This window comes from Eubalaena glacialis, chromosome 1 (assembly GCF_028564815.1).
Source record: "Eubalaena glacialis isolate mEubGla1 chromosome 1, mEubGla1.1.hap2.+ XY, whole genome shotgun sequence".
In the NCBI taxonomy this organism is placed as follows: domain Eukaryota; kingdom Metazoa; phylum Chordata; class Mammalia; order Artiodactyla; family Balaenidae; genus Eubalaena; species Eubalaena glacialis.
In genome coordinates this window covers 238757661-238770545 of record NC_083716.1, presented here as the reverse complement: position 1 = coordinate 238770545, position 12885 = coordinate 238757661, and the positions used below count along the sequence as shown (strand labels likewise).

Below are 12885 nucleotides of genomic sequence, written 5' to 3'. Positions count from 1 at the left end.
TGGGCAGGTTCATTTCATTTACCGTGATCTTTCCAGCCTGGCACGAAGGTTGAGGCTCTTTTGTTTCTTCCATAAGGTATGTTTTGGTTTTTGTTAACTTTTTTTTTTCTGTTTTGCTAAAATATATATAAAACATATTGTTTGAACCACGTGCGAGTGTACAGTTTGGTGGCACTGGCTGCATTCACGATGGCGTATCTGTTTCAGAAATGTTGTGCCCCGAGGGCCCAGCGCTCACCGCTATGAAGATACTGACTTGAAACCTGCTAGAGGCAATTCTATATCTTTTTAAGGGCATCCACGTCTTTTCCTATGTAGAGAGTTTGTCTGAGGACATTCTGCAGTGATTTTAGAAGCAAAAAAATATTAGCTAAAAACTCAAGAGTTTCGCAATCCCGTGTTCAGCAAGCCGTCACTGTACCTGCATAAAAGGGGGCACACGCGGTACCGTCCTCGTGGGTGGCAGGGCCCCGAGCAGGTGAGGCGAGCATGTGATGACGGAGTGGGGCTCACACCTGCCCTCAGGTGAGGGAGCTTCCCGGCCAAGCCCCGGAGGAAGAGCCAGCATGGGGTGTCGGGGAGGGTGACGTGCCCGCAGGAGCAGGCCTGACGGTGGAACCCGCCTGTCTGACCCCGACGGTTCTGGAGCCTTTGAGGGCCTGGCCTGCACGGTCACCAGCAGTCTCGCAGCAGCTCGGTGACAGGCTCGGTCCCGGGAGGGGTGGACCACGCTGGGTCCCCTAGGCGAGCCCAGGAAGGATGAGGGCACCTGGCCGGGGCGGGGAGTAGGGCGGGGGGTCCAGCGAGGTCTCAGGGCGCTGGCATGGGAGGAGGGTGGGCACACCAGGAGGAGTGGGTTTCAGCTGGGGCTCGGGACCCTCAGCCTTAGCAGATTTTCACACAAAAAGCTGGAAAGTGTTCCCAGTCTGGCAGCTGGGCAGCCACCGGCAACCCAGGAAGGACAGCCTGGGTGGGGGGGACAGAATGTTCTGGGTGCAGGAGCGAAAGGGATGTGGGGAGAAGAGACAGTGAAGACTGCTCTTCCGAGGACCTGGTGGGGAGCAGGAGCTGGGGGTGCAGGCGGGCAGGTGAGCATCCCCGTGGGGCGGCGGGAGAGGCCCCCCACCGAGGTCCCGCCCGGCCCTGCAGAGACCCGCTCCTCAGGCTGGGCTGGGTCTGCGGGCCCCTCGGCAGGCTCACCGCCTCCGGCATTCGTTCCCGGGGCACGCGAAGGGAAGGGGTGCCGAGTGCTGGGGGGCTAAGGGAGCAGTGAGGGGGGCGGGCTGCGTCCTCTGAGAGCCTCCGTGCCACCTGTGTGAAGGCCCGAGGATGGTGCCTGGGGGGGGCGGGAGGCTGGGCGGGCACGGGGCCTCCTGGGGGATGACGGGAGGGACCTGGAGCGCAGGGGCAGGAGGGGGCAAGGGTAGATTAGGGTCTGGAGTAGGCATGCACCCCCCCCCCCCTTTCAGGAGGCTGCAGGGGCAGGGGGAGGAGCGTCCCCACCTCAGCAGGTGGAGGCAGGGCGAGCCGAGTGCGAAGAGACCCGCGGCCTGTGGGGCAGCAGCTCCAGCGTGGGAGGGGGGCTGTGGGCAAGGGTGGCCGGGCCTAGAGGGGCAGGAGCGGGGACGGCGTCCAGTGCGGACGGGTTTCAACCTGCCCGCCGGGTCCAGCTCTGTCCTGACAGGCCGTGGCATCGCCGTCAGGGCAGCCAGGCCGGGGCAGCTGAGTTCCCGTCATCACTGTCTTTGTTCTGATTCTGACTCGCAGCAGAGTTCGGCTGCTTGACGAGCAGGTGCTCCAGCCACTCGCCTGGCGGTCCTGGTGGAGAGGACGGGGTCTTGAAAGGACGCGGGGGACCCCAAAGCAGGGAGGCTCAGAGGCCACGCCCACCGTGCAGGTGTGCGGAGATTCCAGATCCCAGAGGGAACACACCTGCCCTCGTCCTGGCCCTCAAAGCAAGAACTTGCACAACATACAACAAAAAGAAGTTTTCAATGATCAGAATGCTGTGACTACTGAAATTGTGTTGCCAGGTACCCAGGCCACAACCTCCTGTAAAACCAGGTCTGGCTTCGGGGTTCCGCCACAGCTGGTGTCCTCTGCCTGGTGCTTCCAGCTCACGGGCGCTCTCCTGGCTGGAGATGCTTAACTGCGAGACCAGCCAAAAGCAGGGCAGTGAGGGAGGAGCCCTGTGTGGGTGAAGCTTCCAGGGGCCGCGTGGATGGGGATGCCCAGGGGCCAGTTTGTGTGGACCATGCTTCCGGGGCACTTGGAGGGGCAGCAGAGACCCAGGGGCAGCGACCCGGCCTGAACCCCGGCTCCGGTGGAGGCCCCGGCATGGGTGAGCACAGCCCCTGAAGACAGCACCTCGGCCCGCTGGCCACGCCAGGCTGTGTGCCCCCGGCGGGTGTTGACCACAAGTGTGGTGGGTTTTGTGCAGGGCCCTGGTTGGGGGATGAATCGAAAGTTCCTTTCCTTCTAGAAGTTGAAGCCGACTATTGAATCAGCTCTGGCATTTGGATTCCACTGTGGGATTTGGAGATGGTGTGTTGGTACGCCCCCTAATCTGATCACCTGAGGTTATGGGGTGGCTTGTAAGAAACGATTCTGGGAACTGTGAGTGCCCCGTAGCACCACCTGGCACTGCCACCTTCCCGGAGCGCCCCTGGCTGGCTCGAGCGGGAACTGGCTTGTCAGCGACACCCGCCCCGTTGCCCAGCCTGCCGTGCCCACCTGCCCCTCAGCGGACGCCCAGCCCAGCTTTTCCCCATGGCAACCGGGCCGCAGGTGTGGACCGGCCGTCAAGCTACGGACGGAGGGGCGGGCACGGCGTGGTGTCCGGAGCAGAGGCCCCAGGAGCGGGCCCAGAGGAGGCCTCAGGAGGGCGACGGGCCGCAGCGGCACGTGTGGTTTGCACGGCTCTGCCCACCTGAGTTCCACCCCCAGCATGAGCCCCAGGGGCGCAGAGGCTCTGGGACACCCGCTGCTCGTCCCTACAACCGTCTCCTCCCCGCTTTCCTCCTCGGAGGGCTGCACCCGGCCACCTCTTCTCTCAGGGATCGGCGCATTCGCCTCCTTGTAAGCGGGCGATCGGGGGTCTGCTACCCTGGGAAGCTCCCAGCCCACCCCTCTCTGCCCTCGGTTGCCCTGCAGAAGGTCACAGGGGACCCCATGGACGCACTCACCTTAAAGCGGTGGTTTGAGAGAAGGCCTCCAGCAAATATTCACATCTTATTATTTTCAGGCTAAGCTGTTCCTTAAAATTTCATTCTAGAAATAAAATGTAAGGCCAGTTTCCCATTTCCTTTGCAGAACCTATTAAATGGTGATGCGCTTTCAGCTTCCCTCTGGCACGAGGGCCCTGGGTGGGGTGATGCTGCAGGGTCCAGCAGGCAGGCCGGCGGGATTGTCAGGAGTGCCGCCATCAGCCCTCTTCTTACCTGCGATGAAGCCAAGTCCCGTCGAGGGAAGGTGACATTTGTCGGGGCTCAGGGCTCACTGAAAATCAGTGCTGGAGACCCACTCGGCACACGCCTGGCATACAGCACCATTTCAGATTTTCTTACTTTAGCAAGTGTTTGGGATTACAACCTAGAGGGTCCCAAGTCAGGAAAATGCAGTGAGTGTGTGTGTACATGTACATCAACGGTCCCAGCCGCTCACACTCGTGCCTGACGATGTACCCACACCTGCCGCCCTGCACACACACACACACACACCACCCACACACCCTACCACACACCAACACATGGGATCAACTGTGCTTTACAATTCATTATGATAGGCTTTGGGGTGAAGCCACACACCAAGCACAGACACCAGAGACCCTCTTGGTATTATTAACTTCCTTTAATGGTGATTTTAACAGGGCTGTTTTTTTAATTTTGTGGGGGGATTAGAAATGCAATAGCTCAGCGATACTTCAAAGCAGAGAACTAAAGCCCCCCAACATGAACTTGCTTCAAAACGGCTGCTGAAGCTCTTTTTGAATGAGCTGGTGTCTGCATGAAACGTCTGTGGTTTTCATTGAAAAACTGTCTTGGCTTTAAAATCCATACCAAGACTACGGCTGAAACTGGTCTCCGGCCTGAAGACAAAGTTTATGTGACAAGAACTTCATTAAAATAATTGAAAACCAGTCTCCCTGGAATGATGAAGGCCCTTGTGGAGGAGCCCCGCCAGGTCCTCACGGGCGGACGGTGGCCTGTACCTTTGGGAAGACAGACCACATCTGCTGGGCGTGGAGATGAAAGAGGACAGTTCTTCCTGGATCCCTGAGGCATTCTCTCCCTCCTCCCTGCCTGGACCAGGAATTTCCCCACTTCCGGCCCCCGTGGCAGGATTGTTAACACGTACTCCAGGCCTGCTCTGACACAGATGCTGCGTTTAAAAGACAGCGTTCTCTACTTTGTGTTTACAGATTCTGGGAACTGTTGTGACAGCGTCCCAGTGGCACAAAGAAACATTAAAAGCTGGGGCTGTTGTCATGCGTGGTAGAACTTTACCAAAGTTGTAGTGGCAGGAGTCTGGAGTGGGGTTGGCAAACTGCGGCCCATGGGCCAAGTCCCAGCATGTGTTTTTTAAGTAAAGTTTTATTGGAACACAGCCACGGCGATGCGCTCACGCGGTCATGTGAGGCTGCTTTCCCGTGACAAGGGTGGCGTTGAGACCACGTGGCCCAAAGACGGAAATACTCTCTAGCCCTTGGCAGGAACGCTTTCCAGCCCCTGGTCTAGAGTCACACGCAGTGTTCCTGGGCCCCCAAAGCGGGGGGTGGTCCCCGAGGCACAGAGCCTGGATCCTTTGAAGCTGCTTTCATCAGCTGTGCAGAGACAGTTACGGAGGAGACTGAACTGGGTGCAGCCTCAGAAGAAAGAAAAATAAAAGCAGGGAGATGTTGAAAGGCCCACCTGGTCCGTGACTCCCTAGTTCCGGAGGTGGGTTTCTCGGTGGGCGAAGTGCCAGGTGTGAAGTCGGTGCGGGTCTTTATGGCAGACTCTCCCAGCACCTGACCCATCGCAGGACAGACATTCCCTGTGAAGCGCTCCTGGGGTCTTCCAGCACCCGGGCCAGGGCTTCCTGGCTCCGCACCACAGATCCTGCAGAGAAGGGCGGCCGGGTCTTCACCTGTGTGAGGCTCTCTGGGGTTCTCGGCCCTTCCACCACCTGAAATCAGAGGAACTCCTCAACAGGATTGCCATTCAGAATAGTTCCTAGATGGAGAAACATTTAGTCTTGAGCATTTTGTTTCTTCGGCCAAAGTTGTTGTCTTCCGGGGTTGACTTTGCCAACCTAAGTGGCAATCTCACCCTTTAATAAAAGCTGAACAAGAACCTGTGGGGGCTTTCAGGGGCCGCCCTGCACCCTGTGGCCGTGGCGCTCTCTGGAGTTCGGCACATGGCGGGGGACCGTCGGCCGTGCCCAGTGCACTGACCCCCTCCCACGCGGGCCTCTGAAGACCTGGGGTGGGAGGGGGTCTCAGAGGTGAGGAGCTGGGCTCGCGTCCCAGGGAAGCTGCGGGACGCGGAGCAGCCCCTCCGTCCAGTGGCCCAGAGCAGCAGGCAGGGCCTTCCAATGCGCGGTGCGATGCCCAGGCTCCTCCAGCCAGGGATGGGGGGCCGAGTCGGCAGAGGCTGCCAGCCCTGGCAGCCACGTGACCCCTGCTTGGCCTGCCCTGGAGCCCAGGCCCCGCACCGTGGTCTGCCCAGCCCGCCCGCACGGGGCAGGAAGGAGACGGAAAGTCAGGGATGGTTTTCCAGACACAGTGAAGCCGGCTCAGGGCACAGACATGAGCGCTTGACTTGCTGTGGGTCTCTCCAGTCTTAACCAAAGCGTGATTTACAGAGTGAGCTGGTACAATTAGGCTGCGAGCTGGGGGCGCAGGGGCGTTGTGTTAACAGTGCTTTTCCCCCGCTTTTCAGGTAGACTCTTCCCCTTGTTTCCCGAATGTAACTTAACCGCTGAACTTCTCTGTGTTTAGATTTCTAATCGGTCAGTCCTCTTATAAATTTGATCATCGGTTTTCCCTTTAGAGATTCTAAGTGTTGGATTTCTTTTTAATTAGCCTAACACATCCCCCTGGCACACGAGCAGTGGGTCGTTTGGTCAGTCGTACGTAGCCCACGGTGTGGCCTGGCGGGGGAGAGGGGGCAGTGGAAGGGGAGCACCTGCTCAGCCACGCAGCCCTGCGTCCCCGGTGCTGGGCGGTGATCTTGAGGCCCTGACGGCCGGCGCTGGTGGCCGTCCAGTCCCCTCCCCAGCTGCGTCCTCGGCTGACGCGGTGTCACCTCCTTCCGCCCTTCGCAGAACTGTGGTCATGCCGATCGCCAACGAGTTTGCCCCAGACGTGGTGCTGGTGTCATCAGGCTTCGACGCCGTGGAGGGCCACCCTACGCCCCTTGGAGGCTACAACCTCTCCGCCAAATGTAAGTCGGGTTTGCAGGTGACCCAGGAGCACGGGGCGGGGGATGCTGCTGTTTGGGGATCAGACGTCAGAGGCGCTGGGTACGCCAGGCTTTCTCTTTCGTGGCAGCGGAAGGAAACTCCATTTTACATCTTACCAAAAGCACGACGCCGGCACCCCCATAGAACACGGGGTGAACAGCAGGCCCGTGTAGACCGGGAAGCCGCCGCGGGGGTCTCTGCCCAGAGGTCGTGCTGGCATGAGGTTGTGCAGCCCGCAAGCGCGGGGCCCGCGTGCTGGTGCTGTCAGCTGGCGGCTGGGTCCACGGTGCTCCTGAGAGCTGTCGTCCCACGTGGGGTGGGGGGTTGGGAGGGGAGACCCTAAAACCTGGGAAGACGGGCGTAGCCGGCAGCAGGTTTCCTTCGGAGTCGGAGGGGAGGAGGGCCTCTGCTTCTGCTCTGTCACAGCAAATCTTAAAGAAATGAAAGCTCCTCCCCCGCCCCACCGCCGGCCTCCGGCCTTGGTCCACAGAAGGGCCCCCAGATGCCCCTGCCGGCCACACTGCCCGGCCCCCCAGGTGTCGCTGTGGTCCAGGTGCCTGGGGTTCTTCCGGGGCCCCTAGACGCGGCCCTGGTGACTCACGCGAGGCCCGGGGGGCCCTGTGCTGGCCGTCAGTGGGGATGGTCAAGGAGAGCCTGTCCCTCACCCCACACGGGGAGAGTGTGGGTCCGCGGAGAAGAACAACGGAAACAAAGGGCAGCCTCTCCGAGTCCACCTCCCGGGGGTGGGGGGCGAGGGGCTGACGAGGTGACCGGGCCGAGGGCCGAAGTGCCAGGGAGCAGAGCCCAACATTGGGCCCGCTCTGCCGACGGCCAGCCTGTGACGGGGCTAGTCACGCAGCCTCGTTTTCCCTGGCTCCCTAATAAATGTCAGACTGTTCTGGCCGAGGATGGTAATATCATTACCCATCGGGCGTTTGCTGCTGGGGGAGGGTGACATGGGTGTGGTGGAAGGACTGTGGCTACTGATGAAAGCCAGATGTCCCAGACGCGGATGTACGAGAGCCCTGGAGGGGCACACGTGGTGCGGATGCGTGTGAGTGTATGTGTGCACACATGTGCTGGCACATCGGCTCACCAGAAACCCCCGGGCTCTGGGATGGACGTGGCCATGCCTTAGCAGCTGCCCTGCCCTGCTCTTGCCTCCTGGCCTCTGCGGTTCCAGCAGGAGAGGGATGAGGGGCTCCCCCCGGGGTCCTCCCCGCCCCCGAATGAGATGGTTTGCGGCACCGTGAAATCAAAGCTCCGAAATCGTAATTCCTATTCCCAAGGAGATCAGAAAGAATCCCAAACCCAAATTCTTCAATGAATTTATTACAGTCCAGCCTGGCTTCTATTAGGTGTCTCCGTGTGCCAGCCCCTGGGTCTCTGCAACATGATGTGATGCACTTCTGGATGCTTTGATCCACTGCCAGGTGTCGGCGCCACAGCCCGGCCTTGCCCTCGACTTGGATCTCGTTTCCCTTGCAGGTTTCGGGTACCTGACAAAGCAGCTGATGGGCTTGGCTGGCGGCCGGATCGTTCTGGCGCTGGAGGGGGGCCATGACCTCACAGCCATTTGCGACGCCTCGGAAGCCTGCGTCTCTGCTTTGCTGGGAAACGAGGTAGGAGAACAGGAGACGGCGGCTCGGGGCCCACGCGGCTCAGGGCCAGGGCTGGTCTGCTCAGCGGTCCCCGCGGTGTGTGCGTTCTCTGCCACCCATACCTAGGAGGGCTCTCACACGCCTGACCAGACCATCTGGTTGTGGCCAGAAGGAGGTGGGCAGAACGGCAGAACCCGTTCCTCTTGGGAAGAGGGTTCAGGATCAGTCTTTCAAAGGTGCTCAGCTTTACGTGTGGGTAACGGGGAGAACGCCTTAACTGGTGTCCTCCTCGTGGACGGTCGGGTCTCTGGGGCGTTCTAAGGCAAGTTCTGGGGGAGGTGTCACCACGCCATCTCGGGGGCTGGGGCATGGGGCCCCGATCCACTGCGGCTCTCCTGCTGCTCTGACCCTCGGGTGACGCCCAGGGCTGGGCTCGGCGCTGTGGCCTGACAGCCCGGGCTCAGGGGGTCGGGACTGGACCAGGAGGGGGAACTTCGCAGGGTTCGAGGGTGGGAGGGCCACTGGGAGCGTTCCAGCCCCGAGCGCCGTGCGGTCCGGCCGGGGCTCCTCACGCCCACCGGTACTCCTGGTAGAGGAAGCCCCCCAGCCGCGGGGAGACCAGACGGGGCGGGCGAGGTGCTGCCGGGGTTGTTGCTGAGAACCTAAAGTTCGTGACGGGTCTGATTTGTAGGTTCCACCTTGAATTTCAGAAATGTGCTCTTCCTGAAACTTTAAATCCATCCATGGCCTTTGGACGTGGGGTCACGTACCAACCTCCTGACCCCCTCAAAGGAGCCTGGGAGGTTCCCGCCCGCCCGCCCACAGCGTGGCTTTCTCTTGCTGCGTGCTGTGGTGTCACCATGAAGGCCCAAGGAACGAGCCGCTGGTGTTCGGGCAGCGCAAGCCAAGTGCCCTGGGTCACCGGCCCAGCCTGCGGCAGGGAGGCGCCCGGGGCCCAAGCTCTCCAGACACAGAGGGCCCACGCGGGGACACCCAGAGACAGCTGTGGGCCCTGCTCTCATGCCACCCCTGGGACTCACCTCCCTCACCCCATCAGACAGAACGGGGCTTCTCCAGGTTCACAAACTGCAAGGACGCTCTCCCAGCAGGGTCAGGGTTACCTGGCGCCCAGTGGGGGTGGCCGAGTCCAGCCCTAGGACAGGTGTGTGCTTTCTGGAGCAGCACCGCCCGATGGCCGAGCTCAGGGGCGGACGGGGAGGGCTGGACCCCCGGCACAGAGGCCAAGAGTAGGACCCGCGGCCAGAGTCGCAGGCCCGGCTCCCTGTGAGGCACTGCCTGTGCGGCCACCTGCCCGTGGCTGTCCACAGCCTGGGCTCGCGCTCCCTGGCCGTCCACTAGGACAGGCCGCTGGCTGGCAGCCGGGGTGTGGGCAGTGGGCTCCAGTGGGCGGGCACCCGGGATGGCTCCGTTTTCCCCTGCCAACCTTTGTGTGTCATGGATGGTGTTCATTTCAACCTAAGTCACAGGTCCTGGATCCAAGGTCCTGGTGGCATCTCTCCTTCCTGGTCGGCCAGTTAGCCACACGCATGAATGTGCCCCAGCAAATACCTGTTTGCTTCCCAAAGTGTCCACGGCTCTTCACCTTTCCTCTCTTCGTATAAAGCAATCTCCCCCGTAAATTTTACCAGTAGAAGGCAACTGATTTATATATTCAAACCATCCTGAAGCCTTTTGATTTTTAGAGCCAGTTATTTTAAAATAACAATAGAGAACTCGGCTTTCAGCTAGGCCTGTTCCTGCTCTTCTAGCAAGAAAATATTCTTTTACTGAAACACTTCAAAAAGCAGGGCGCACTAGTTTTATCGAGGTCTCTTAAAGATCTTTTAAATGCCAGAAAGTTGGACGGCGCTTCACCCCTCTGCCCCGCGGCCTTTGATGAAGCTGATACCGGGCGCGAGGGCGGCTCGCACCCACGGGCAGCCAGCTGCGGACGGCGGCCTGTGCTGGGAGCGCCCGCCCCCAGAGCCGGCCACCCGCGGCGGGACAGCAGAGGGGCCCCTGCGGGGCTGGGTCTGAAGGTCAGCCTTGCTCCAAGAGTCACTGTGTTGGATAGTTTGAGCTTCAAGCCATTTGCAACCCTCAGTGACAGTGACAGTGAAATGTCACTTACTCAGAGTGCGTGGTGCGTGCAGATCTGCGGGGAGCCCGCTGCAGGGCCCAGGGAAGGGCCCTGGGCAGGTGTGGAGTCACTTCTGCCGTTACATGTCACCCCCAAGGGGAGGTTTCTTTGGGGCCGGTTCTCTATTTAATCGTGTGGCTTTTTAGGGATAAATGCCACCCTTTCATTCAGCCCAAGTTCATGATCAGGGGAGAAGGTCACGGAGGACTAGGTGACCCGCAGCCTGGGGGAAGAGGCCTTCACGCAGGAATGTCGGAATGTCGCTCCTTTGTCACGTGGTTATGCTCTGTGAGGGTGCGGAGGGAAGCTGCAGCAGCTGCATAGGTGAGACGGGGACCGCGGAGCCCGTGGTCCGCCTCCAGCCCGCCAGGCTTCTCCTCCCTCATTCGCTCCAGCTCACGGGCGCACACCTCACCCAGTGGCCGCCTGCGGGGCACACGGGCCCAGGTGCGTGGCCTCCCCTCTCCGCCTGGTCCCCCAGACCTGAGCTCCCCAATGTTCAGAAGGCGGGCCCGAACCCCTGTCCTTAAAAGTCGAGGGAGCCGGGCCCGCGTGGGGCTGGCCGTCACGGTCACAGGGAGCGGGGGTGAGGCGCTGACCGCCCGGCCCAGCAGCACGGCAGCTCCTGGGCCCCACGTCCCCACTTGTCCAGCGCTGACCGCCAGGCTCTCGCTATGGGGCTTGGGCGTCAAGAAGCTCCTGTGTTCGCAGTGCTTGCCTCTTGTGGTTGTTTTTTTTTGTTTGTTTAATGCCTTGTCCTCTTTCAAGAGGATTTCAGCAGCGACAAAAATACCAGTGAGACTGACCTTGGGCCAGCAGTGGGCTGGCCGGAGGTCAGTGCAAGGACACAGAGGATGCTCTCTGCCGTGGGGAAGGGAACCCAGGCCTGTGTCCCCCTCAGCTATGGGGGCAGGGCTGACGCATCTTGGAAAGTGTTGTGAACATTTGGTGGCTAGACTAAGCCGGCCGTGGTACCCAGCGGCTTCCCCGGAGCGTGTCGACGGAGCAGGCTGCCCGCCACGCCAGTCGAGTTTCCAGGCCAGAGCCTGCGCTGCATCGGGGGTGTGGGCCGCATGTCCCCTTGTCGGCTCCCCTTCCTCTCCCACAGGACGGGCGCTCGCCCCTTGAGAAGCTGCCCTGCGCCCTCTGCAGGCGAGAGGGCCCCCCCCCCAGCGGGAGGAGTGCCCGCCTCACAGCAGCCGCCCTGCAGGGACAGAGGAGCTGGGGGGAGGGGCCTGAACCTGCCTCCTGAGCCCTGGGTGCGTCGTCCTGGGCGCACGCCCTCCACTGTCCGCTGAGTCTCAGTCCTTTCACCTCTTATCGAAAGGAGTCACGATCTTTAGCACCTTATGGTTTATTTTTGCTGTTTAAACACTGTGTTGAGAACCAGCCTGACCAGTTCTATAAGCCTTTGCGTTTTCACTAGAAGGGCTATGAAAACACGATGCCGACTGGTCCCAGATAATCGCCGAGTCTGGCAGTGTCACCAGATGCAGTTCAAAGTGCCGAGGCCGTGGAGCCTGAGCAGGCAGACGGGCAGCTCCTCCTGCAGGGAGGGCACCCCCCCACCTCCCAGCCCTGCAGGAACCCCGAGGAGGGCGCCTGTAGGGGGAGGGTGTCACCTCTGGGCCCCGGCTGGCACTGTGCGTCCTGAGTGCCCACAGGAGAGCTGGGGCCGGCGGGGATCTGGCGGGCACTGAAGCCACAGGGAGTGACCAGGCGGGGGCCCCCGGCCAGTCCCGAGGGGAGCCAGCAGGAGGGCTGGGACGGAGTCAAGGCTGGGACTGAGGCTGAGGGCAGAGGACTGCGGGGGAAGAGGAGGACCGGAAACGGACCTTGGGAAACAGGCCTGGTGAGACCGCGAAAAGGGCCACAGAGAGAAGGGGAGATGCTGGCGAGCAGGTAGGGACGGCCCACAGGTCCCGTCTGCTCTGACTCTTACGTGGGAGAGAGTTTGCAGGTGCCTCTGTCCAGAGGATCCGCGGATACAGAGGAGAGCAGGTCAGCAGAGCCGGCCTGCGGGCAGTGGGTGTGGGTCAGCTGGAGAGCTATGGGGGGCCCTGTTAGACATCTTCCGTCTCCTTAAGAAGAAAGGAGGGCAGGGGCGCCTGCTGGGGTGGCCGGGGGTCTGAACCTGAAGCGGGGCTGTGAGATACGGGAAGGTTACCGCTGGGCTGGGACGGCGGCTGTGTGGCTGCCCCAAGGGGCTCTGAGCACGGGGATGGGGCGTGTGCACCTGAGGACGGGGGCCTGGGCCTCCGTCACCTCACAGTTTCCTGGCCGGCCCAGATATTCCCAACAGAGTGGAGTTTTATGTATTCTGAAAAACACAAACTCTGACCTAGGTTCCTCCAGGATATCCTAAGGGCTGTTTTCTATGGCGCTGTAACCTCTTGATTCTTCTCACATGCGATGTGGGCCCTTGTAAACTACAGAGTAGGAAACCATCTCCACACCTACTGCGACCAGCGAAGCCCCGGGCAGTGTGTCCGATCCAAGGGTGCAGGGCTTTCTCGCCCTGGAGGTCGGACACTCCTCACGAGTGGTTTCTTGCCCACTTCCCCCGAGGCCGGCTTCTTAAAGGTTGAGCTTAGGATAAGCCTCCTTTCCAATTTGGTTCTGACGTCCAACACATGAGGTACACGTGCCACAGGGCGGCTGAGGGCTCCCTGCCTGTCGCTCGGGACACGACGTTGTCCA

General features: G+C 60.9%; 1 protein-coding gene across 5 annotated transcripts in view; it reads left to right on the top strand.

Annotated features, from left to right (window-relative positions):
• Positions 1-12885, top strand: part of HDAC4 (histone deacetylase 4) — a 242482-nt gene that overhangs the window by 221365 nt on the left and 8232 nt on the right. For all 5 annotated transcript variants that reach the window (XM_061189010.1, XM_061189002.1, XM_061189016.1 and 2 more), the window contains 2 exons: positions 6307-6425; positions 7933-8066. In XM_061189010.1, the coding sequence (XP_061044993.1) occupies positions 6307-6425; positions 7933-8066 (253 nt within the window). The remainder of the gene's footprint in view (positions 1-6306; positions 6426-7932; positions 8067-12885) is intronic.